Source organism: Corapipo altera, unplaced genomic scaffold (assembly GCF_003945725.1).
Source record: "Corapipo altera isolate COAL_440 unplaced genomic scaffold, ASM394572v1 64, whole genome shotgun sequence".
Taxonomy (NCBI): Eukaryota; Metazoa; Chordata; class Aves; order Passeriformes; family Pipridae; genus Corapipo; species Corapipo altera.
The window spans coordinates 11,235,962-11,262,024 of NW_020884893.1; the positions used below are offsets into that span (position 1 = coordinate 11,235,962).

Genomic DNA, 26,063 nt, shown 5'->3' on the forward strand with positions numbered 1-26,063 from the left:
GAAACCAGAAAGAACCTCCGCAGCAGAACCCCCCTGAGACATACCCCAGGGCACAGATGAGGCTACCCTGTAAACAGGTTGCATTTTCCCATTTTGGGGCATTTTTGAGCGGCACAGAAATGCAGCCCCAGCTGATGACATGCCCAGCATGAGCACATCCCAGGATGCAGCCACTGGAAAAGCCACGTGGGCTGCTGCAAGCCTGCCGTGCTGATCCCCTAACCCGATTAGGGCTGTAACACGGAGGGCCAATTTTCACCCTGCATCAGGCCACACTTATGCATTTCAACCTATTCTGAACATCTCCTGGACCAAGAAGGCTGTCTGATATGAGCTGTAGGGAAATTGGGCTGCTCCAGAGCCCACAGGGCATCAGTATAGCACATCTTTGAAAGTGATAGAGAAACACAGTGTCACTGCTTTGGGCTGTGGGAAAGAGGAGAGGTCTGGATCTGGCAGCATTTCAGACTAGGAAATACCTCCAAGACCCACTCTGGAAGCTGTGGGATATCTAAGGATAAAGGCAGACCCTCTCTCACTCAGCTCTTTGGGTCACAGGATGGACCCAGTGCCCCCAGGCGACAGGAGCACACAGTCCCTGCAGCACAGGGCAGCGGGAGCACCACCCTGCCCTCCACCCCACCTGCCTTGTCAGCTTGTTTCACTGTTAAAATCCAGTGCTGAAGTTCAAAACCAAGGGTGGTATCACCACAAATGGAAGGAGGATTCACCTTGCCTTGCTCAGCTCCTCCTGGGCCCTTGGACTCTGACTGCCCTTTGATTTCTCTTGTGGGTAAAGAGAAGGAGACAACTCCATCCTGTGGAAAGATGTGGCCCTGTCAAGAGGAGTTGAGAGAAATCTGAATCAGCCATGGCAGCTAAGACAGAAACCTCGCCAGGATGTGACTTCTGCCTGGGACAGGCCAACATCATTATGTGCCAAGATCGACCTGAGGAGACCAGGAGATAAGGGTGGGTGGGTGGGTTCAAGCCTGTGTCCCTGGCCAAGTGCACCCACCACCTTCAGCACAACTGATGATGCCTCAGGCAATGGGGAAAGGCTTTGTTGCATTGGGATGATAAGAGGTCCCCCTTCCTGCCTGGCTCAGTGCCCAGACCTCCATCAGACATGACAGGGGACCCTCCTGGTCCCTGCACACTGGTGGACTCCAGCCCAAGTACACACCAGTCCCTCCCTGCCCTGAGCCCGATTTTCACAAAGGGAAATCCAGAGATGAGAGCAGCAGGTGAGCCAGGCATGCTCCAGCATGTCCCAGTGGGTCCCTGTGCGTGCTGGGGCAGGTCCCAGGCAGGTCCCTTATTGATGTCCATCAATGAGGAGGTGGGAACACATTCCTCTCATGTCATTCCTTAAATAAACACATCCCTGTTCCAGGCTGGGTGTAACAGGGCAGTTGACTCAGCAGTGCAGCTCTGCCACCCTGTTTGTCCAGGTTGCTGCCCTCCTTGTAAACACCACACACCAACAGAGACCATTTGCACCTAGATTCACCCCAGCTTGGCACAACATGCCCCTCCTAGGGTTTTTTGGCACCATCTCAAAAGGCACAGCTCAGCTGCAGATCAAAACCTTCGCAGGAACAGCACTGCTGTGTCCACACTGTGGCTGGAACGTGACCCCAGTGCCCCGCTCTGACCCTCCTGCCCTCTCCCACAGAGGTGGAATAGCCCTTCTGAGTCTGGCCCTGAGCACCCTGAGTCCACAGCACAGCCCATTGCACTGGGACCTGCTGGGGAGGAGCGGAGGGAAGCATGCCAGGCCCCATCCAGAACACAGATCCCCCACACCCCTTCCTGCAGCACTTCTCTCGAGGGAATTCCACGTGGAGCAGGATGCCCTCTCTGCTCCAGTGAGGGGTCACCAAGCAGGGCAACACAGATGCAGCTCCCAGGCTGAGCACAAGCCCAGCTGGGCCAGTTAACACCTCTCTATTCAAGTCCACTTTTTGAACGAGGACCGAGAGACACATGGCTGACACCTCTGATTGCATCTGTGCAAGGCAGGGCCCAGGGAGCCAGGGCTTGTGCAGTTTTACACGTATGCAGAGCTTCTCAGCCCAAACCCAAGGTGCCTCCCCAGCCCTTCCCCCCATTATCCAGAGCTGTGTTGGGAGCAGGTCTTCATCCTCACAGACAACTCACAGCCACATCCAGCAAAGAAGCTGGGTCAGGTGTCACCCCATTTCCATGGCCAAGTACTGCCTCAAAGCTGCAGTCACTGGGCAGAGTAACAAGGATCCCAAAGGAAACCTCTGACCAGGGTGCTGTCTGCAAGGTGGCAGCTGTGACCAGCAGGAACAAGCTTCTCCAACCCAAGGGGACTCTGCATGCCCAGACTTCAGCAGCACATGTTGCACTGTGGGGAGCTGAGCTGTTCTCCAGCCCCCAGCATAAGCAGGTAATTAGATTATCAGCACACGACCAGACACTGCGACCTGGACCACTAAAGGACAGAGAGGAGCTGAGGACAGCCTTTCTCAGAAGGGCTGTGGTGCCACAGCTCAGCACCTTGCATCCCATCTTCTCTGCAATGGCAAAAAGGAAAAAAAAAAAGGAAAAGGCTTTTGCCAAATCTGACCTTCTTAGAGATAATTCAGATGGGGCTGAGCAGCAGGAAATAGAAATAATCAGCATAACATTGCCCCCCTCAGACTCTTTTTAATATCACAGCCTCAGCCCATGCTGCTGTCTCTGCAGGAAAATCCAAATCTCCCCAGCCCACAACACAGCTCCCCTGCCCAGGGGAATTTGGGAGCTTCCCAATGTGACTTCTCACCTCCCCACAGGGTGCTCAGGCAACACCTTCTGTAGCCTGGTTTGTTGGATTGTGGGTTCCCCCCAGCCCAGGGATCCACAGGATCAGCTTTACACTTCTTCAGGGGTTTTAGCTGAGCTCTCAGCCCTTCATCACACAGTCATTTTGGATGGGACTGGGGGAAGAGGAATGGGAGCAGGGCTGGTCAGCCCCCCTGTTGGGCCCCTCAGCACTGGGGGAAGGAGGGCATTCCATCCTCCAAACCCACACCAGGGATTGAACTCTGGTCGTTCCACTGGTACAGGCTCTGAGCAAACCATCCTGCTCAGGTTGAGGCACAGCAGTGCCAGAGCTGAAGGGGGTCCCTGGTCCCCTCAGCAGGAGTAGTGGGCAAGGGTTAAACATTGTTGTCCCATACCTTCATCTGCACCCCAGTCCAGGCCAGGCCAGGCCTTCGTATCTGTGCCCAAACACAGGTGTTGGGCCAGAAAAGGCAGCAGCCAGGGCCAACCATGAGCGCAGATCATAAGGCGAGTCATGGTGATAAGGCAGGCCCCAGGTCAAGCCAGGAAGTCAGTCTGACCACCAGGGCTGAGATCAGGGCCAGGAGCACCAGCAGGTCCATAGCAATGGGGCAGGGCTGACACCAAGCCAGGAAGACAAGCAGCAGGTGAAGTTCAGGACCAAAAGACCCACAGCCAGGCACCACTGTGCCTGTACTGGAGCCAGCACTCCCCCAGCACAGCAAGAGCCCATGGCCTGGATCTGAGCTTAAGTACAGCTTCTGGGCCCATGGGTGTGGGGCAGGTGAGGCTGGTCAGGGCCATTAAGGGTCATTAGTGTTCTCAGGGCTCTGACACTTGCAGTGTCACATCCTGCAAAGCAAATCTGGGGGATTGTCCCCACCCTTCTCCCACTCTGGTCATGTGGAGCCCTTAAATCTGGCAGACAGCAGGGTTGGTCCATCCCTGATACTGCTCCACCCTTCCTGTAGGTGGCTTTGATAGAGGACTTATTTTCATGTTCTGATTTAGGATCTGGAGAGCAGAGCAGTAACTGGTCCCAGCTCAAGGTTGCTGTCTCAAGATGTCCAGATCACACACCTTGAGATGCCAGTGAGGGTCTGGCATCATCTGATCTCATCTGATCAGTGAAGCTGATCCCAAACTGAGGGTCACAATACTCACACATATTGTTCTGGTCCCAGGACATGTTCACTCCTCAAACAGGGCTCACAGAGCACCAGCAGAAGTATCAACACTTGGGGATATTGCAGGTAGACAGAGAAAGGGAGGTGAAGGGGAGAAGAAGAGGGAGAAGGAGAATTGCCAGGTGCTCCCACCCATCTCTCCAGTGCTGGTTCCTGGCAGAGCTGGTGCTACTGGGGCATTCCCAGGGGGCTGCCTGGCTGCTGTCCCAGCAAAGGTGGCCATAAGCCCCAGGGCAAATTGGTCATGACCACTGCTCCAGCAAAAAATGTTTGAAGAGAAACTGATCTTCACTGTGTCAAGCTGGAAATCTCTGGAGCATCTGGAGATGCTTTAATTTATCTAATCCAGGGCCCTGACCCAATTAATATTCTATAGGATCTCCTGGAGCTCTTGTTTTGTTCAGTTCTTGGCTTCAAGGGCTGCAGAAGAAATTGAAAACAGATTATTGGGAATGAAACAGCTTCAGTTTTTAGGCAGCTGTGTCTAGTGAGGTTGGCTTCGTCTCCAGCCATTCCCCAGGCGTAATGCAAGGCTGGCTCTAAAGAGTTTTGCCCCAGTGGCAGCAGAAAGGCTTTGCTTAAAAGCAAAAGGTGACTGTCCAGGAGCATCCTGGAGCAGAGACAGAACCGGTGGGTCCCGCTCACAACCGCGGCTCCGTGTCGGGATAACCCCGGGCAGGATTATGCCCCGTGCCCAGGGAAGGGGCACGGGGGGGCCGAAGGGGGTCCGGGGGAGGGGTGCGGGCAGGGCAGCGGGGGAGCCCGGGGCAAGGCGTGAAGCCCCGCAACGCCCGGCGAACCCGAGCACAGCGGCCACGAGAGGGAGGCAGAGCCCGTGCGCTGCCGGGAATGCGGGATGGGGAATGCGGGATGGGGAATGCGGGATGGGGAATGCGGGATAGGGAATGCGGGATCGGACCTGCGGGGCCGCGGCATCGCCACCGCCCGCCCCGCCCGCGGCTCCAGCCCCTCGGTCCCCCGGCGATGCTGGACGATGGGTCCCGGTTCAGCAGGGCAGCACAAGCCCCGCGGGAAAACCAACTACTGCGGGTGGTCCCCTAAGGAGGTTCATTGTCCTCCGCCCCGAGGATCTTCAGTGCATCTGCTCAGCATGGCCAGGTGAAAAGGGTGAGCACCTAAACACACAAGTTATGGCTAAACTCCTTTCCAAGGGCTGTTTTCTCCTCCTCGGACATCAGTGCTTTGTCTCATTCCGTGTTCACATCAAAGACATGGGTTGTGGATGGGATGCCTTGCAAGCCAGCAGCAGGACCTGCACTACCAGCACGCTCCATGTGGCCAGGACAGTGCCAGCAGCACTCCCAGCCAGCACTTGGCTGCCCTGTGGCTTTCCAAGACAGACCAAGAGCCCAGGGCTGCCCGCCCACCCCCTTCACCAGCTCGAGAAAGGAACTGGGGGGGGGGCAGAGGAATGCAAACCAGGCCAGAGGACTCATTCATCCTCCCGCTCCCGGCTCCGGTGCATTCCAGGCAGTCTCACTACAAGGCAGCATTCTGTGCGCTGCAATCCATCCCTGCGCTCGCCCGCCTCTCATCCTCTGCCAGGGCTCGCTCTCCCGAGGCACCTCGAGCTGGGTCTGTAATAAATCAGGCAGCAGCTTCCATCCAAGACACGCACACCCTGGGTTGTTCTGCTGAAAAATGAGCACCGAGCTCCTCATGTGAACACCTGCAGCGGGCAGGCGGCTGTGCTGACCCGGGGTGCGGCACCACTGCCCCGGTTAAAGGCACCGTGCTGTTCAGACAGTCTCTCCCTGGCCACTTGGCTGTTCTCCAGCATTTTTCTTTTCCCCATGCAGGGCTGGGATCTGGCTCCCACACCTCATCCCTCAGGCTCTGGGAGCCCTGCTCTGGCTCCTTGCTGCCAAAGTGAGTTTGGATCCATCAGCCTCGGAATTCAGGGATGGCCACTGCCCTGTAATGAGCTGGTGGGAGATTGGCAGTAAAATCCTCCCAGTGCATCAAAGGAGGCTGGGAGGGAGATCTGGGAATGGGCATATGGAGTGTGAGCTGGAAGGATGTGCCAAAGGCATCTGGAGAAGCATCTCCAGCAGGATAGGTGGGAACAGGGGGATTTTTCCCAGGGCTTCTACTGGCAGATCCAACAGAGCACAGAACTGTCAGCCATGGGAGGAAGAGCAGCAGCACTGCTCAGAGCACACTCATTGCACTGATCCACTTGGGAAAGGCAGGAGACTGACCCGAGCCAGGACATGGGGTGGAGGAGGGTGGCCACCCTCCCAGCCAGAGTGGCCAGTTCCACAGCAGGGGGGTCAGTGTGTGGTCCCACCACAGCCCCCGGGGACAGTGGCTGGGGATGGGGAGTGCACAACCTCAAGCTCCCCACACTACACAGAAGAGCATGGCCCCGCCTGGGGAAACTGAAGCCGAGGCCAAACCCATCTGGCTTTGCTTTGCACACTGCTGGGATCTTTCTTGGGTTTATTTTCATGCAGATCCCCAGAATGCAGAGACAGGCAGGAAAGTGAGAGCTGAAAGCAAACAGGAAAAAGGCAGGTTCTCTTGACTTCTATTTTTAACACTGCAAGCAACATTAGTGTCATTATATTTAGAAAAAAAAAATATTCAGAGCGTTTCCTGCCTCCCCTTTCAATACCTTCAGCTATTTCCTTTCAGATGTTTCCAGGGGCCAGGGCTCGAAGGCAGGAGAAGCAAGGCTGGGCTCTCACCCTGCAGACAAGTCCTGGGAGAGGAAAGTTGGCTCGAAGCAGGTGCCCATGGCCCTGCGTGGTGACAGGGAGGACAACCAGGCTGTGGAGGATGTGGCCAGGTCCAAGCAGAAGCTTCATGACACCACAGGACCTTCAAGCTGCCTCTCCATGACTTGTAGCACCTTTGGTGCCATCAAAGGAGGCACAAGGTGAGTGCAATGCAGGGGAAGGCACAGCAGCACCGTCAGGTCAGGTTTAGGGAGAGAGGCTGCAGCAGCCAAGGCTGGAGGCACAGCTCTGCTCTGCTGCAGGGACCCTGGGCTGAGCAGAGCCAGCCTGCTGGACCAGGCACTGCTCTGCAGCAGAAGTTGCTCCAAGGCTTTCATGCCCAGCACCACCTATGCCAGGGATCACACATGGGACTGGGCAACTGTGGCACATAGAGGGTGGCTGGTGTCTCCCGGACTCAGAGCACTTGTCCCTTCTCCACTGGCACGTGCCATCCCAGCTCGGCAGATCTTCCCTTTGTCTCTGCCAGCCCTCGGCTCGTTGCCTCGTGCTCAAGGACTGCGGTTTGTGAAGTGTTTGCGTTTAATTCCCACACAGATGATCCAGAGCATGATTTCTGGGTGGCAGGCCAGCAGTAGTGGCCTTGCCTGCACAGGCAGCAGACCACAGCTCAGCAGGACCACGGGATGCAGAGGAAAGCAGGGTTTGAGTGCGGTCAGCTTCTGGCAGTGGAGAGTGCAGCCAAATGCCAGGGAAAGGGCTCTCCTAACCCCAACCACGCTGTGCTAGATGTGGTTTCCAGAAAAATCACAGCCCAGGATTTCTCCACGTGGCCTGGGAAGCTCCCTGCCCCAGGAAGGAGATGGAGTTAATGTTGGAAAAGCAGCAGGGACAGCATGCACAGCAGCCAAATCATCACAGCACCTCCAAACATCTCCCGCAGCCTAGGCCGGCAGGGCAGGCAGAGGAGCAGCCCGGCTGCCACAATGTGCTCCTTGAAGGAGTCATTCCTGCTGGTGTGGTGAGAGCCAGGGAGGTGCCAATCTCTGTGCCAGAAACAGAACTGGACCGGTTATGCAAGTGGCAAAGGCAAACCACAGTGGCAGGGATCAGCTCACAATGAGCAGATGCTAATCCAGAGCCTGACACATCCCAGTGAGTCACGAGTCACAGACAGGCTTTTCTTGCCTTTTTTTTTCCTCTTTTCAAGAAAATCATCAATAATATAGTCAGAAAAGGAAAAACTTCCAGAACAGTCTCCCTTTCCACGGCTGGGAGGGCTGTAGGTGCAGGGACCTCACACAGGCAGGGCTTGTGTGGCTGAAAGCCAGCAGAGTCCCATTCAATAAGAATCAGTGAGTTTTCCTGCAATTGTTAATCAAGTGTGTTGTGGGAGTGATGTAGCAATAGCATCATCAGGCAGTGGCTGTAACTTGCAGCCTCCCTGCCAGATAAAGCTGGAACTGTCACCACTGCAGCTGGAACTGTCACCACTGAAGCTGGAACTGTCACCACTGAAGCTGCAGACATCGGTTTGTTTGATGGGCAGCAGCAGCTCAGAGCCTGCAGAGCAGCTCAAGTGGGAAGGTGAAGCCCTCAGCATCCCATCTCCTCCTGCCAGGGCACAGGTAGCTCCCAGCCCAGGGGCTCTCTTCACCTTCTTTTCCTATTTCTACCTCTCTGTCATTATGGTTTCTGGGGATGTGTCCTGAGAAAAAGCCTGGGTGGTGGGAGGCATTCACAGTGGGATTCTCCAGTGTCCCCAGGGAAGAGCAGGACAAAAATGAGACTAACAGCCCTTCTCCTACCCTTTCTTCACCATGCCAGGGAAACCACCCATGGGTGACCCCCATGCCCCAGGACACCTTCCCCCACACCTATACTTGCTTTTTCAGGAGGAAAATTCTTACCATCTCCAACCTGGCCTTGATCTCCAGGGATCACTCCAGCTTCCTCCTCCTGATCTGCTTCTGTTGGTGCAGTTTCCCAAGACACAGCCACGCCCTTGGAAAAGGAGCATTTTTCCTGTGCAAATTGACACCACACTTGACACAGCTCGGGCTCAGACAGCATAAAGTCTGAGGACACTGTCCCCTCCAACTCCGTCCCTGTGGTCCTGCCACTGCCCCCTCAGTGCCCACGCAGAGCCCCTGCCTGGGCTGTGCTGGGTGCCAGCCCCCTGAAACCTCCCCACCCTTGTGGGGGCCAGCATAAGCCTGTAAAGGGCCAGTCCTGTCTCTTGCTTTGTAGCCAGAGCACAGAAGCCCAGCCAAGCAGGCCGGTTGCTTTTAATTAGATTCAGACCTGCACGAGGCAGCCCCCTCCCTGTTCCTTCAGGGGGGATTCTCATTTTGGGGCTCACCAGTTTGCTGCTAGCAAGTCACTGCTCTCCTACCTCCCATGGCACCAGGTCACCCTGTCCCTGGGCAGCCCGACAGCTGGGGAAGAGCGTGCCCAGCCAAACACCTTTTACAAATCATTCTGCATAGTTCGCATTCTCGGCCGGTTTATGAGCATTTTAGCTCCTCATATTGATCAGGGCTGGAGCCGAAGTAATTACGTTCATCAGAAATAATTTCCCCTGATTTTGAGTCATATTTGAGCTGGTGCCCATCTCCTCCACTCACCCCTGGACACAGGCAGCTCTCTGCTCCCTGGTACATACTTTCCAGGCGACATCGTTGCTTTCATAACCATGGTGAGACTGAGAGGCTTGTTTTTCTCAACTGGATCCTACACACACACACACACTAAAGGTTTCAATGGTGTCTTTATTGACTTGACTGGGGCTGTGGACAAGAGGAGGTGGTTTATGTGAAGTTCATGCTCAGCAAATGTCTCCAGATGCCTCTGGCATCAGGAGGGGGCATGGGGAAGGGGTGGGGGCCTGGCACCCCTCTGCACATGGAAGCATCACTGGTCTCAGCCTTTCCAGTCTTGCTCAGGAGATGGAGAGCAAGCCCAACCCTTGCTTTATTCCCTGGGGTGGAGGTAGGAAATGAGACTCACCTGCAAAGCCTTTGGCATGAGCCCTGGGGAGAAGCAGCAGGTCCCCTTGCCAGCTGGTTTTGGGTGGTGACCAGACATTTGGGTTTTTGAAGTGCTGGGTGTGAATAGGTGAACTGGCAGCCATTCAGTCCTCCCCAGCCCAGCCTCCTAATGTGCCCAATGGTTACACTGAAAGGCCCTTCCCTGCACAAGCCAGGCTCCTTCCAGCCAAGGATGCCAAGCAGTGCCCAGCATGCCTTTGGGAAGGTCCCAGCCACACCCAGGGCTTTGCAGAACATGCCTGGTTGATGTGCCAGCTAAGGAGGGCTGTCTTTGCCCCAGGGCACTGTCCCCTCCCCAGCACTGTCCTGTCCCAACACTGGTCGTTACCCTCCCTTCCTTCCACACAGTCCCAGCATCCTGGATCCACCAGTATCCTGAGCTGCTCCTGCTGATGCTGAGCCAAGAGCAGCCCTGGGGATGTGAAGGGCTGTGATGTTTGGGAACAGACACAACCTGTGTCACCCAAACCTCTTTCAGCACCACACACTTCCCAGGCACAACACCAGCTGCCTCATGGATGCAGCACTTGCATCCTCCAAAGTCTTACCAGAGTCACAGAGAACAGGGCTGGAAGGAAACACAGACATCACCAAACATCCCCCCTTCTAAAGCAGAGCTGGCACAGTGACAAGGTGAGTTTGGAGAGACCTAAAACCATCACTGGCTGTACCTCAGTGTGTGCCTCAATTTGCAGCTTCTTCGGTGCTGCAAAGGACATGGCAGCTTCTTGAGAACACACAGCACCCTTGAGCAAGACAAGAAGGGAAAACATTGTCTATTTTAGCCTGAAACCACAAGAAAAACAGAGATAGTCAAAAAGAATGAGCCATTTGATCAGGAAACATGAGTTAGCTGTGCAGGTCCATGAAAAATACCAAGGGTCTTTCACTAACCACACAAGGTCAGGATGTGGGGATTATATCTTGTCTGAAAGATAAAACTTCTAGTGAGATTTTTTAGAGGGAGTTTATGTTTGATGATGTTTGATACCAAAAATAAACTCCCAGAGGATCCTAATGTTTGATACGTGATGATTTCTGACACTGTTTTCCAAATAATAATGGAAAACCTCATCTGGCTGAAGTTTCCATGCTTTGTTTTACAAAAGTCTTATTCTTTGAGTTATCTGAATGTTTAATTTAGGGGAACAGTTATGAATTGCTCTTGTCTGGACTGCAGGGGAAAAAAAAAAATCCCACAGAAGTACTGCCCAGGGTTTGATGGGTTTAATATGCCTCTTAAGTAAAAGTGTTGTCCTTTCACAACAGCTGGTGCAAGGCTGGGCTGTGCTGATGAGAAGCCCCTCAGTCTGAAGGATGAGCTCTCTCTGTAGTTTTGGCCAAGTTGAGCCTTTCCTTTGTTGTGATGCTCCATTTGCTCCTCATGTAATCGCTCAGCTCCTGCCTCTTGGCAACGTCAGACTTCGAGACCAGAACCAGCCCCAAGTCCCATTTGTCAATGTTTCTTTCTAATGAAACCTACTTAAAAACGCCTGGGAAATGGTGCAGAATTAAGTGTGCCCAGCACCAGGCACCATTCCCCTTTGGCCAGGGCAATGCCCAGCTCCTGCCTCGCTGCCCTGGCCACCGTGGCTGGGAGCTCAGAGGGGTCAGCTGGTCCCAGATGAAGCCGAGGTTTCTGGTGCAGTTGCCTGGCCATCAGAAACTGGACAGCAGCCCTGAATTCTTTTCTTGCAAGTCACTTGGACAGGCACCAGATGGTAAATACTTTCAGTCTTTCCATCCCAGCTCCGGGGTGGGAGCAGTGACCTCAAGGTAAAAGACTGCCTGGCCTGTCCCTTGTCCCTCAGGGTGGCTGGTCCTTCCAGCCTGGCCCTGCTGTCCAGTTAAGGTGTGAGAACCAGAGGGAATAAAAATGCCCAGACAAAGCTGGAAATAGCCATCACCACCTCTCTCGGCTCTTGCTGTTTGAAACTGGAGCCAGATTCATTCTGGGTAGGAAACAACCTTCCCATCCTGCCAAAAGCAGAGATATTTCAAAATTTCCCAAAGCCATGGTGTTTCCAGAAGTCTCATGAAAAACATCCAGCAGCCACCCTAAAGTGTCCAACAGCCGAGGGAGACCTGGGGCACCTCCTTTTCAGCTCAGGGCTCTTGGCTTTGCCAAGCTGGATGTCTGTCCAGCTTTGCCACTGGTGATGTCCATGCTCCACAGACAGCCCTGCTCCTCTGCAGCGGGGATTTGAGAAAGGAGTACCCAGAAGCAAAGGAAATGTCCTCCCCACCAAGGTGTGGAGCTGGGTTCACCCCAGACCCATGATTTCACTGTTGATGTGAGGGCAAACAGACCCAGCCAGGACCCAGGAGAGCCCCAGTGCTCCCTGCCAGAGACGGACACCCAGACAGAGTCGGAGTTCAGACAGCTCTAGGGAGGGGGTTCCACACACGAAGTAAAGAAGAGGAGCCTCGAGCAAAGGAAAGGGATGGAACAAGAATATGGTCTGGGATACCCATCCCAGATGGATGCAGTTTCAGCTCAGCAAGGTGTGCAAAACGAGAGCTTTGCCATGTTATTCATGATGGCACATTAAATGGCAAACACGTGAAAAAACTCAGCTCTCTAAAATGTAAATTCACTGGGGCAGTTCCTTCATTTGTATAGAAACAGCAGAGCTTGCCAGTGGCTAACTCCAAGGAGATGTATTCAGATCCCTGTATCAACTATTTTCTTGCACAACTGACCACAAAAAAAAAAAAATCACAATCCCCCAAAAAACCTGACAATAGTACCATGGAAACCATGGAGCAAAACATATGGACTTAATTACCAGCTCTGAAATCACACGTATGGTACAGAACACATATGGAGCATGTGCTCCAGAGGGTATTTATAACATGGACTGCTAATGTGCTGTTCTGGTGCAGCTTTGCAAATCAAAACCTGAGCAGGGGCCGCATTCCTGTGCCAGGCTCTGCCTGTAGCCCCTGCAGCACCAGCACAGACCTGGGTGGGCACGTGGGACACAGAGAGACCAGAGCAGGGACGCTCAAGCCCATGTCACCCATGGAAAAGCCTCTTTGGGAAGGCAGATCATGGTAGACTCTGTGGATGCCCCTCCAGCTGGCTCCACTGAGCACCTCCAAAACCCAGCAAGGTACCACCAAGGATTGCCAATGCCACTGGAAGTGTGGGCAGCTGGCCAGGCACAGGATGGTGGGTTTGGCCCCATCTGGCTGCTTGGTTCTGACTTGACTCAGGCTTGACTCGGGCTCTCTGTCACTGCCTGAGCTCTGACAGGTTCCTGGTGATGTCACACCATCGCAGAGATGTCACCTCGCTGCGTCTAAACCTCAGTGACATCAGGTGTGGGGGGGAAGCAATGTCCCCTCTCGTCCAGAGCTGAGGGAGAAGGTGGAGAAGGGATCCCCACCCCAAGGAGCCAAACCTGCACCCAGGATGCATCAGGTGTCAGGGCTGTAATTGCCAGTGGGTTCCCCTGGGCAGCCCCAAGCCTCAGCCTCCCCCAGGGGTGCCCTGCTGCCCCCTGAGACCTCACACAGGGCTCTGTTGGCTGCTCACAGAGTCACTCACTGTGGGCAACGAGAAGTTTTTATTTCTGTCACCAGCACTGTCACCTGATTTCTAACTGGGAAATGAACTCCTGCCCATTAATCAGGAGTCCCTAATAAACACAAGCCTGGAATAATTAACTGAGCTGCCTGTCCCCCTGCAGCAAGGCTGGCTCAGTGCTCTGGCTGCTCCTGGGCCACCCCGGGATGTCTGTCCGAGCCACAGCCAGCCCGAGGGCACTGGCCCTGGAGCAGAAAGCAGCAGCACGAGATGAGATCCAACCTTCAGTATCAAACCTGTGGGGCTGTGAGCACCTGTCAGTGGGGACTGACCCCTCTGCTAGTGAGTTCAGAGTGAAGTGCCATCCTCGTGCCTCCTCTGCCACAGGCAGGGCTGCCAGTGCAGGTCAGACCTCCGGGCATGGAGGTGATGCAGGGAACTGGGGCTCCAACCTGTGGAGGCTCCAGCGCTGGGATAAGTGACAGAAGCCTTTGGAATGAGGCTTGGCATTCCCACAGGCTGCCATGAGCTCGTTAACAGCCTGACTGCAGCTAACGAAGCAAAACCAAAGCAGAGAATTGAGGTGGTAATGGGAGAGCTCTGTCTGTGCTCCTCCCTGCCCAGCTCTGCCCTCCCTGCTCCATGCCCAGGGTTCCAGGGTCTGGCAAGTGCAGAGCTGAGGTCGGGACTGCTGCTCAGGTGACTGAGAACCTGTTTCACAAAAGCAACAGGAAGGGAAAAGAGGCTGGAGGGAGGGATGGGGTGTCGTTCCTAGTTGTGTGATTTCAGTGCTCTGCTTGTATGGCACCCAGCCCCTCCTGTGTGTTTGCCAACATGTAGTATCTGGTATTTAGCAGCAGAGCTCATCATGCCTGAATGACATGGAAAGTCTGTACACAGCCACCAGGATCCATCCCTTGAGCCAGGGCAGGAGCAGCATTCCCAGCCCCAGAACACATCCTGCAGAAAAGGGGCAGGGGTGCAGGAGAGGAGCCAGGGAGAGCTGCAGGGCATCCTGCACCCTTACACTCAGGCCTTTCCTCTGAGCTTTGAGCTCACAAAGTCCCCTCTTATATCTCATGATAAGATCTGGGGAATGGAAACATGGAGAAGGGGCTGTTTCCTGGAGGTCTTGAAATGCTTAAGTTTTTCTTTCCTAAGAGCCAGCCTTGTGGCCCCAGACACAGCAGCCAAGAGGAAAATTCACACAGGGCAGACTGAGAAAGCATTGGGAGACAATAACTGAGCACCTGCTTCTTTTCCCCAAACTTGGATTTTTAATTCTCACAACTGCTTAAGATGATCATAATACTTCAGGGGCTGAATTTGAATTTACAAGGCTTGAATTCAGCAGAGCCAGACTGCAGCTTTCCCTGCATCACATACCCAGGACAATGCAACACAATGTACATCCAACCCTCCCACCCAGCAGCCTTCCTAGGTGGCTGCAGCCCCACTCAGGACAGGGATGATGTGGCAGCACATCACAACCACCACAGCAAATCCCTTTCCAGCTCTTTTGGTCATCTCACCCCTCTCCCACAGCCTGCCATGCACTGGGTTCAGCACAAAATATAGGGGTGGGTGCCCTGCTCCTGCGTGGCCATGGCATTGTCTGAGGGCAGCAGCAGGGACAGCCCTGTCAATCCCTCCAAATCCCAGGAGGAAGATTCTGGCTCTGCTTGGGCAGACCTTGATCAGTATTAGGATGAGGCATGAATCTTCCCTCCCAGGCAAGGAGCTGGATCACCCCACCAGCCTGGTTCCCCAGCCCCTCTCCCCTGCTCTCCAGGGACAGCGCAGTGTCCCTTCCCTTTGCTCACTGTCTCGGTGGAAGCACATTCTCACCTTGAGGAGAGTGGAAATGGCAGCTGGAATGTGGGCTGGAAAGAAAAAGAAAGGGAAAAAAAAAAAAAGGAAATCTTGAGGCTTGTCCAAACCTATTCATGTTTATATTGGAGCCTGTGAGTGACATCAGAGCAGGGAGAGTATAAACACCAGCAGGACCTACTCCGGGCTTTAAAACCTGCGAACACGCTGCTGCCTCCAAACTGCCTGGGGGGTGATGTGCTGAAGTGGCAGAAGGGAGAGCAGCATGAGGCTCCAGCTGGAGAAGCAGCTTCTCTTCCTCTCCCTCCTCTGCATCCTCTCCAAGGTAAGGGAGACGGGGCACTGGGGTAGCTTTAGCCTTACCCGTGGAGCACCCGGGTCTTGCAGGGAGGACTGGGGTGTCACCACGAGCCCGCTGGCTAACGCTGGCCAGGCTGTGTGGATGCAGTTACAGGGGGGGCACAGCTCTGCTTGGGAGAGATAGTCGAGATTAAGCAGCAGGGTGTGAACGTTCATGGGCCTAAGGCTCTGCCGTGTGAGTCCCTGGAGCACACAGGAATGACAGCAATGTGCTGTTTGCTCGCTGTCCCTGCCACTCTCTGGGCTGTGCTATGTTCAGGCAGCGAGCAGCAGCTCGGCAGTAGTGGCTCCTGCAGGCTCCTCCATCCCCGCCCAGGCTCCCGAGGCAGTGGCCAAGCAGCCCTGGCATTACTCAGCTTTCCCTGCTTCTCAGGACGCTCATGCCAAGCCAATGCCTCTGACAGGATTTGGGTTGTTGTAGTGGGTTTATTATTTTTTCTTTCTCTTGGACTCTGTGTGAAAATATTTGCCTGTGCAGAGAACAGGAATGTTGAAAAGTTCAGGGCATCTCAGCTCCAAGTTAATCAGAGCTGCTGCATGAATCCCTACGCAGACCTTCTGCGAGCAGGGATGTCGTGGCAACATTGTGCCTATTTGATTCCTTTTCCAGAAAGTTCAGATCTCTGATAGGAGCCACATTGTCATCTAAAGACAAGTAAATTACAAGGAGCAGAGGGAAATGCATTAATGGCTTGGCTAATCTTTCTAAAACATCGATTTGTAATAGCAACCTCCTGAAAGATGAAAAATGCCTTTGGCTGTCTGGGTAAGCTGTGACAGAGAAATTATTCTGGCCCCAGGTGCTTGTGAGAATCACCAAAGGCCCTCGTGCTGCCAGCCCAAACCTGGCCACCACAGACAGTCCCTTGGTCCCTGCCACAAGTCTCTCTCTGGTTTCTGCCACATTAATAATGCTGCTCATTGACAGAACCAGAACAAGACGCAGCCCATTTTGGATATATTTAATCTCCACTTGCTGGCACTGACACTTCTACAGCCTCATAAAAAACATCTGAATGGCTGCAAATGGGAAACAGCACACCCGTACCTACCTCCTCTGTCTGACTGATCATGTCAGACCTGATGTCACTGGGAGAAGCTGAAAAAGAAAGGAAAATGGTCTCTAAAACCCACACGTTGTGGCTGAACCCATCGCTCTCTCAGCAGGCTCAGCACACACACCCGGACCAGGGCAGGGGTGAATGGTTTGGTTGCATGTTTGCTGCACTGCATGTGCTGGCCCTGCATCCAGCAGCACGTGCATGGTGCCGAGCAGCAGGGCTGCTGGGGGGCTTGGAGCTGCCAGGGGGCTCACACAGACTGCCAGGCAAGGAATTCACTTCCAAACCGCAGAGCCAGCTCTTCTGGCTTCAGGCTCAGTATGAAACAGCCCTGTTGGATATGACACGTTGGGAGCACAGGTGCTGCCTGCAAAAGCAAGGTGTGCCAGGGTGGTTGTGCAAGCAGGATGAGCTGACGGGATAAACACCCCCCTGCCCAGGTGAACTCCTGTGGGCACATCCCTGGCAGACAACTGGCTGAGCAGGCAAAGGACTGCAGTGCACAGTCCTGCCAAAGTGATTACTCAGTCTAGCCAGGAGGGAAAACATAGCTCCCAGTCCACAGAAACGTGCCTATCTCTGGGCTCCTCGCCCAGTGGGCCAGGCTGGGTGAGGATCCTGCAGCCAGGGACAGGCAGAGGCTGCAGCTGGATCAGGGAGGAACGCAGTGATGTCTGCCTGGCATCAGATCCCTGCTGCCAATGTGATGTCCTGTTTCTTGGCATGAATGAGAGCTGTTAAGACTGTTTGGAGTGAGGTGCTGAGCCCTCCTCACATGCATTCAGTCCCTGCAAAGCCCCGTCTCCAGCTGGGCACACCCACTGCCTTAGGGGCAGCCATGGGGTGAGCTGCTTTCCCTCCCTCACATTGGGCTGCTCGGGGCTGCTGAGCTCGTTAAATAACCACCACTGCACGGGATCTTCACCTTTTAGCTCCATCCTCCTCCTGTGTATTCAGAGCAGTGGTACTTTTAAGACCCAATCTTGCAGAGTGCTGAGCATCCTTGATTCTCCTTGGTTTTCCATAGGTGCCCTTCAAAGGGGACAGTAGCTTTCCAGGCTGCTTCACCATATTCCCATGGATTTGCAGAGCCTTCCTCCACTGAAAATCTGCCCTCGTGATTGAGAGGTTACCTGTCTGTCCCAGTGATTTCCCTGTCAGCCAAAACCAACCCCTTTGGAATCAGCAATGCCTTTGCCCCACAGGTGTGTGCCCAGCTGTGCCGGAGACCGTGCTACTGCCCCTGGGTGCCACCCCGCTGCCCCCGCGGGTCCCCCCTGGTTCTGGATGGCTGTGGCTGCTGCAAGATCTGTGCCCGGCGCCTGGGGGAGCCCTGTGACTTCCTCCACGTCTGCGACCAGAGCCAGGGCCTCGTCTGTGACTACAGCACAGCACCGGCCGGGACAGGAGGCACCTGCAACTGTGAGCACAGGGGAGCCCCTTCCCGCCGGGGATGTCCCCACACCCCAGTTCCACCCATGGCCTCAGCTGGCTGCAGGCATCCCACAGCACTTTCAGGGAAGTGGTTGAGACTAGGAAAGCAGCTTTTCTGAGGAACTTACACACAGCTTGGGCATGGGGCTGTGCTGCAGCTGCTGCCAGCTCTTGCACTGTTTTCTGACTGAGGATTCGGGGTGGTTTGAGCGAGGATGGGCATGGGGGTCCCAGGGATGCTGCAGTCACCCAGCCAGAGTTGGAGCCTGGGGTCCTGCAGAGAAATCTCAGAGAAACTTTGTCTAGCCTGAAAACCCTGAAGGCAGGGTCAGAGCCAAAGGGCAGGGGGGTTCCCACCAGCTAGTGAGCTGTTCCTTTGAAAACACAGAGAAATGAGGAGGGAAGGTAGGGAAGGGGAGGAGGTTTGGTGATGAACATGCTGCTGCACACCCATTCTGCCCCACATACCTCTCAGTCACTTCTGTGTCTCCCCCACATCACTCCCTTCGTGCCAGCGCCACAGTTACCCCAGCAGTCCCTCTGCCTCTCACATCTCTGTCACTCTGTCCCTGACGGGCTCCCTGTCTGTCACTTCAGTCGAGGATGACGAGGAGGGCTGTGAGGTGAACGGCCGGGTCTATCGAGATGGAGAGATTTTCCAGCCCAGCTGCAAACTGCAGTGCCGCTGCCTGGACGGGGGCTTCACCTGCATCCCGCTGTGCCAGGAGGACGTGCGGCTGCCCACCCCGGACTGCCCCTACCCACGGCGTGTGGAGATCCCAGGGAAGTGCTGCCCCGAGTGGATCTGTGGAGCCCAGGACCAGCACCTCCTCCGGGATGCCAGGGCAGGTAAGATGCAGGGCACCTCCAGGGAGGGGATGCCCGGGCAGGTCTCTGGGGATGGCCCCTTCACCCCAGGCTCTGAAACATCCCCTCGCATTCCTCTGCCACGCGGGGCTCTGCCCGCAGCACCGCAGGGCATCTGCACAGAGCCTGGCTCCAACCACCCTTTATCCTCTCCTCTCTTATCTTTCAGCCCCCGGGGCACTGTCCCCAGTGCTGCCATACCCCTGCCAGGAGTGGAGCACAGAGTGGAGCGCCTGCTCGGCCACCTGTGGCGTGGGCTTTGCCACCCGCGTCTCCAACCAGAACCGCTACTGCCGGCTGGAGACTCAGAGGCGGCTCTGCGTGGTCAGACCCTGCCCTGCCCTGCCCGCAGCGTTCCCGGCGGTAAGTGAGGGTGGAGCTGGTGCCTCCGGGCAACGGGTTTGACAGACAAAGGGAAGAGCAGAGCCAGCCAAACACGAAAACACGAGACCCCCACTAAAGTGCGGGCACCCCATCACCCCTCCTCAGCCTTGAGCTGAGAGCGTCTCAGGGACAGATCAACCATCTCCTGAAACTCAGCCTGGAAAACACCTGATGGCAGGTGCAGACCTGAATTTTGGCGTCTCTGGATGTCTGAATCCAGGAGCACTCTGGAACTCACACAGGGGAGCCTGGTCTGCCCCTATGGCCAGAGATGCGTTTGCAGCTCCTGCCTGGCTCCCTGGGCACACCCAAGAGGTGGTTCTGCCACCCCTTTATTAGCCTGGCACAGCCCCAGTGTGAACACAGTGTAACACAGCCTTGCTGCCACATGCCCCTGCTCCCCAGACCTAGAGAACACGCCACATCCTGCTCTATCTCCCCATCATTCTGCACTGTGCCTTTCCAGAGGGGAAGAGGAGGTCGTTTGTAGCTGTGCCCACCCTGGTTTCATCCCGGAGCCAACGTCTCATCCCGGCAAAGAGTCTGGCACAAACCTATGGCATTGTGGTTTTGGTGAAGATGGAGAAACTAGAGAAGTTTCCATCAGGAAACTAGAGAAGAACTGATGGACTTTGGCTGCAAAGGAGGCTGGAAATAGAGAACAAGATCCCCCTCTCACTCAGCACCTGCCTCCTCTGTGCACCCTGCTGCCCCAGGCAGGGTTAGTGGGCAGCATTCCCGAGTTTTTTAGGCTGAATGAAATGGGAAATGGGGAAACCCTGCCCCAAGCATGAACCCACCCAAGAAGCCAGGAATTGGTCCTTTCCTGGATCAGTGGAGCTTCTGGAGAGGTGATGCTGCGACTCCACCACATCACACAGCTCTGCAAGAGAGGCCATCTCCAGCACCTGGAAGCCCAAATCCCTGGAGGGAACCCTCACGCCCTGGCCCCCCAGGGAGGGAGCAGGTACCTCAGGCTGCACCCACAAGTCACTGCCGTGCCAGGCTGAGCTGCTCCACCGTGCGGGAGCTCGGCCAGCCCACGATACCCACCCCGCAAACAGCGGCTCCTCCCTGGGCATGGGCAGGGTCCTCCTGCTGACAGCTCTAATTCACCTTCCCTGCATCCCTCCAGAACAAACACGAGCCTTCCCGCTCCTCCTGGCCCCCTCCTCTCCCAGGCGCTGGCGGTTTGGCAGAGCTGCGGCGAGCGGGGAGCTCAGACGGAGACACCGTCCCGCGGCACCAGACATACCGCCTGCCATCCAAGCACATTCCCTGGGAGCCCGGGCCAAAGGAAAAGCAGGAGAAAGAGAAAACAAAATCGCAAAGATGAGTCGGAGCCGCCTCCCGACGGGCTGGAGCTGCTCCAGCTGCGCAGGAGAGCTGCTCGGCGGTTCTGGCTGTGCTTTCCCTCGGCAGTAACCCTTGTGGGCGACGGAAAATGAAACCCAAATGCCCTCTAACGGCCTCGCAGCAGCGTGCAGAGGGAAGGTCCCACCGCAGGGACAGAGGGAAGGTCCCACCGCAGGGACAGAGGGGCAGCCGCAAGGAGCAGTGGTGCAGGTGACACGTCCAGGTGAGATACGGACTTTTGAGACGTGTATTTCTGGAACTAAAAATAAAGGTGTGCTGATCGAGGTGTGGAGCTTGTCTGGTGCAGGGTGAGCCCAGCCCTGCTGCTCGTGGCCAGCTGGAAAGTGGCACAGGATGGGGCAGCCTGGAAGCACCTCGATTCAGGCTGCTTAGAGTAAGAAAGCACTCAAAGCACTGAACACATTATTAGAGTATATAATATCCTGGATTCAGCCATGACCCTTTGCTTTTACCCAGCCATCAGCTCTACCAGCTCTGCCAACGAGAGCAGCCCTGCCCACAGCCCTGCCCACAGCCCTGCCCACAGCCCTGCCCAGGTCTCCAGGCAGTGTCAGGATGTGCAGGACAGCACTGGCTGCTCTGCTGCTGGGTCTGCAGCCCCAGGTACAGCCCAGGCCATGCCTCTCCTCAGCCTCCTAAAAATCAGTGCCCAAACCCCCCTGTGACTCGTCTCACCCTCCTGCCAGGCCCACCTCTGCTCCCCCCAGACTGGGATTCCCCCAGTGCCACCAGCTGACCATCCTCCCGACCCAGGGCAACTGGTACTGCGGCAGATTTGGAGGTGCAGGGGCAAAAGGCTGAATGGCAGAGGGAGATCTGCTCTCCAGCCCAGGGAAAAGCTTCCTCACCAGCAGCAGGAAAGGCAGCAAGGCCAAGGCAGCTGCTCACCCACTCCCCTGGGCTCTGCAAGGGCTGAAAATAAAAGTGAAGTCAAGGATGCCTTTCAGTCACTTCAGGGGGTGAGGGGTGGGGGGAAAGAAACAAGAAGAAACCTCACTGCTTGTGCAATAAAACATTGCTTACAAAGAGAATTATTTACTGTGATCATCTGGTGCTCGGCCTGAATCCAAATCATTAATTCTGTTTGATACAGGGGATATGGTGAACTTCCATCAGGCAGCAAATCGCAGAGCAAACAGCTTTGGTTGGCTTTTTTAGCTCTGTGATGGCTCTGCCAAAAAAGTGATGACACAAGGCTCATATAGACTTTAAAACTACCATGTTCCTCGACTGACATGGATAAAACACTGTGTGTACTGAAAATCCTATTTTTAAGCCAGTTCTTGTTTGAACTTGTTGGGACTTGGCCACCAAGGCTGGGTGAGCTGTTGGCAGGGAGGGCTGCCAAGGCTGTAACCCCCTCCCAGATCCTGCCCAGCCACCTCTGGGTGATGCTCAAAATCAAAAGGTCACTTTTTAAGAAGCAATCTGTAATTGTCATCTCAAACAAATGACTCAGTGCACGTCTGCTATAATTTCCTCTTTTTTTTTCCTTGCAGAATATCACTTCTCCCCAATTCACTAAGCAGAAAACATCTAAATAATGAATTAATGTTTCCAAATAAATCAGAGTTATTTTTCCCTAAGAACACAGAGAAAGCAACTCTTGCAATCTGATTGCCAGTCTCACAATATTTGCCATTCCCTCTAAAGCCCTGCTACCCTGGAAACACAGCTATTTGAGGCTCACCTTTATGACAGTCTCTGACGCAGGGTCCTGTCATTGCCTGCTGGGGTGGGGGATCCACAGGTGATTTTGGTAACCTACAAAGATAAAAATCCCCAACTTAGAAGAAAAATTCACCCTTATCCTTAAGGCCTAAGGGCACATCTGCACACAGACACAGCACAGATTTGCCAACCACACTCCTGAGCCAGTGGTGAGCAGCAGATCACGGCTCATTTAGGCACAAGCACATGCAGCAGCTGAAGGGAAACTGTGCTACCACATGAGCAAACAACGTGCATCAGAATTTCTTTTCCAAGTCATTCTCGTGACTGATGATTTTTAAATACACAGGGAAGGCTGAGAAAGGGCCAGATGAGCCTCTCATTAAAGCAAAACATTTTCAGAAACTGAGCACAAGAGCGCAGCACTCAATTAAAAAAATTGGGCCTTTTTTCAGTTTTCCTGGGAGCCCATCACTCAGGTTATCTGTTTGCAGGAGCTGTCTTGGCCCTGAATTTTCACCCTGCCAGCAGCAGCACTGTCACATGCCAGAGCCAGGCACAGGAGGGGAGCATCCTGATGTGGGATGCTTGGGCAGAGCTGGAAGTAGCACCTGTATTGCAAGTGAAACCATGGGCCAAGTGAACAGGTACCCAGCTCCAAGTCTTCATTTTGTGGACAGGGCAGGTTTTGCCTTCATTGCTGAGAGCAGGTCACCACCCTTCCCATGATCTCAGCAGTCCTCCCAGCCAGCTGCTGTCTCTGCCTCAGTTTCCCCAGTGGTTCCTCTCCTCGTGCTGCCCTTCCACACCTCCATAAAGCTGCTCTAAAGTGCCACCCCAAGCCCAGATTGCAGGAGCAGCTGAAGTGCACTGAGGTGAAGGGGGTGGGAGCTGGGAAGGATGGAGAACTGCTTCCCTGGAGAGGCACCCCCGTGGACTCTCTTCTCTACTGCTGCCACTCCAGGAGCACAGACCTACCAGAGGCTCTGCAAACCTCAGAAAAGGTGTATCCTCATCCCATGGAATCAGCTTCCACAATCTGCCACTCCATCATGCCTGTAGTGCCGAGATTTTATTACAAAGGCAGGAAATAACAGACAGCATTTCCCATCACTTATCTGCTCCAGCAAGCACTTTTTTGAAGTCGACAAATACACTGATACTCCCAAAAAGCAGCTACCACCTCCCCCCCTATCTGTGTCTTGGGTTTCCCCGCCCTGTCCCCGAACTCCCGTGCCCAAAGATGGCCCAGTGGAGATGTTCAGCTGCTCCCAAGGAGGGACAGGCAGCCAGGATGGCGTGGCAGGACCCACCCTCCTCCTCCCCACTGGCAGTTGAGCTCTCAGCCTCCTCCCACCCCCTGCTTTGATCCAGCTCCCAGAAAGCAGGTGGACGTTGCCCTTCCTGGGCCCAGCCCTTTTCACCTGAACTTGTTTTCCCAAGGTTGTTTTTGTAAGGCTTGCCAGGGTAAACCCGGCTGGTTACTGCCCTGTCGATTCCCATGCTTGGAGATAAGTTATTTCTGGCCCTGTTTATGCAGCAGCAGCTCAGCAGTGCAGTTGAGGCTGCCTTTCCTTGGGGTCTGCTTTGGGGTCACTGGTTTTAGCTCTTACCCCAATTTCACAGTATCTGAGTGTTTTCTGTGTGGCATCCCCTGCGACAGGGAAGGCAGGAGAGGAAGGTCACAGCCCATCTTGCATGTCCTCCCTGCATGGGTCTAAACCACTTGAAGGAGGTGGGGGGAAAAGGGGGTTTGTATTTGGGGAGGGATATAGAAATAGGCAGCAGGACCAGCTGTAGTGCAGAGACAGCTCTTCAGCAGGGATGGGGTCACTGCTGCCTATGCTGGGGGCAGGCAGCCTGCCACACCCCTGCCTGCTGGCACTGCCCGTGCCACCGGCTCTGCTGGAGTGGGAGTAGCAGCATGAGCCCCGTGGAACGCTGCCAGTCTCTGCCTTAACTCTGCTGCTGGTATTTCTGAGTGTTGGAGCCAGGAGAAAGGCTGTCAGGAATGGAAGTGAGGGCAGCTCATGGGGGGCAGGCTTCCAGCTCCCCGGTCTGGAAAACTGGGACGTTTCTTCTCACCCCAAGTGGGACAGAACAGGAACAGGCTGAAAGCCTTGGCCCCCCTCATCAGACATCTCTGCAGCAGAGCCCCTCTCCCACCTCTCTGCTCCGTTTCCCACTCCCTTCAGGCACACACAGCACCCAAAATAGCCAAGGGGCTGTGATGTCCCTGGCGCCCGGCTCAAAATATCTGAAGTGGGCTGGTGGGAGGCGCCGAAGGAGTGGCGGAAGCCACCAGTCACCCCGGCTCTGTGCTGGGGCCGCCCTCACCACATCCTCCCCATGCTCCGGGGAAAAGCCCAGCACCCCAAAGGCCAGTCCGGGTTCAGCAGGAGTAGGGAGGTGAGGGCAGCCGCAGCCTGTGCCAGAGGACACGGCGCTGCCAGGGCTGGCTCTGGGCACGGCGCTGCTGGAGCCAACCCTGCTGTGGGCATCGGCTCCTCCGAGCCCTGCCACCGCCTGCCCCTGGGCAGGGCTGCCGCAGCTCCCCATGGCTGCTGCCACGTGGCCCGGCAATGGCAGCGGGGCTTCATGCCCTGTGGACGCTGCCTTTGCCCAGCGCTTCCTGCCCGCCGTGTACCTGACAGTGATCCCACTGGGGCTGGCGGGGAACGGGATGGGGCTGTGGCACTTCTGCAGGGGGCACCGGCAGGGCGCCCGCCAGCCCCTCAGCCTGCTGGTGGGCAACCTGGGGCTGGCAGACCTGTTGTACGTCAGCACCCTGCCCTTCCTCGTCAGCTACTACCTGCGAGGCAGAGTGTGGCTCTTCGGGCAGGGCTGGTGCCAGACCACCCGCAGCCTCTTCCACCTCAACCTCTACGCCAGCATCGGCTTCCTCACCTGCATCAGCATCCACCGCTACCTGGGCATCGTGCACCCCCTGAAGGCACGGGGCCGGTGCCAGGGGGCCACCTCTTCGCTGTGGCTCAGCGTGGCAGTCTGGGCATGGGTCATTGCCCAGGTAGCTCCTGATCTTGCCTTCAGCAAGACAGATGACACGGGGACGCGGTGCCACGACACGACGGGGCACAACAAGCTGGACGTTTACTTGCCCTACACCTTGGCTGTCACCCTGACCGGGTTCATCATCCCCTTCCTCATCATCCTCGGGTGCTACTGCCACGTGGTGTTTGTGCTCTGCAGGAATGACACCATGGACCTCGAGCTCAGGAGAAGAAGCATCAGACTGGTGGTTCTCGTGATGGTTCTCTTCTCCATCTGCTTCCTCCCCTACCACATCTTCAGGAACCTCAATCTGTTGTCTCGTGTCTGGCAGCTGCAAGGGTTCTGCACACAGGCTTCAAAGAACATCTACGTTTCCTACCAGGTAACCCGGGGCCTGGCCAGCCTCAACAGTGCCCTCAACCCTCTGCTCTACGTGATCACGGGCAAAGACTGCATGTCACGGATAAGGAGCATCCGACAAAGAGCCAGACAGCAGCTGGGGACCACCTTCAGCAGGAACACCTCTTGCCAGGCAGATCAGAGGAAGGGGGGCACAATTCTTTGTAAGGAGGAGGCTTCTGATGCGCTCTGAGGTACCCAATGCCACCCCCTACATGAAGGATGCACCACTTCAGCTTGTGCTTGGCCCCTTCCTGGGAGCAGCCCCCACGCTGACACCTCTTCTGCAGAGACTGTGACTGCAGTATCATGGGCTCCCATCTGGCACAAGGGATAGACAGGACTGTCAGCATTGGAGAGCAAACTGGGACCAGGTTTTAAGAGCAAAGCTACTCAAC

General features: G+C 55.4%; 2 protein-coding genes across 4 annotated transcripts; both read left to right on the forward strand.

The window, feature by feature from the left end:
* The first annotated feature begins 15,256 nt into the window (after nt 1-15,256).
* CCN5 (cellular communication network factor 5) lies at nt 15,257-20,716 on the forward strand. Of its 3 annotated transcripts, none has more exons than XR_003528154.1 (5): nt 15,257-15,425; nt 17,727-17,943; nt 18,553-19,185; nt 19,673-20,173; nt 20,342-20,716. XR_003528154.1 is itself a non-coding variant. In XM_027646036.1 (5 exons), exons 1-5 carry the CDS (start codon nt 15,366-15,368, stop codon nt 19,694-19,696), a joined length of 747 nt encoding a protein of 248 aa, XP_027501837.1. In that variant the 5' UTR covers nt 15,257-15,365; the 3' UTR covers nt 19,697-19,804. The 3 variants fall into 3 exon arrangements, 2 of the variants coding, with proteins under 2 accessions (XP_027501837.1, XP_027501836.1); XM_027646036.1 differs by lacking the exon at nt 20,342-20,716 and having other exon boundaries at nt 18,553-18,804; nt 18,992-19,185; nt 19,673-19,804; XM_027646035.1 differs by having other exon boundaries at nt 19,673-20,716.
* A 4,095-nt stretch (nt 20,717-24,811) lies between these two features.
* LOC113948457 (P2Y purinoceptor 1-like) lies at nt 24,812-25,858 on the forward strand. The gene has a single exon (XM_027646086.1). The coding sequence runs from the start codon at nt 24,812-24,814 to the stop codon at nt 25,856-25,858; it is 1,047 nt and encodes a 348-aa protein (XP_027501887.1).
* Nucleotides 25,859-26,063: the final 205 nt, after the last annotated feature.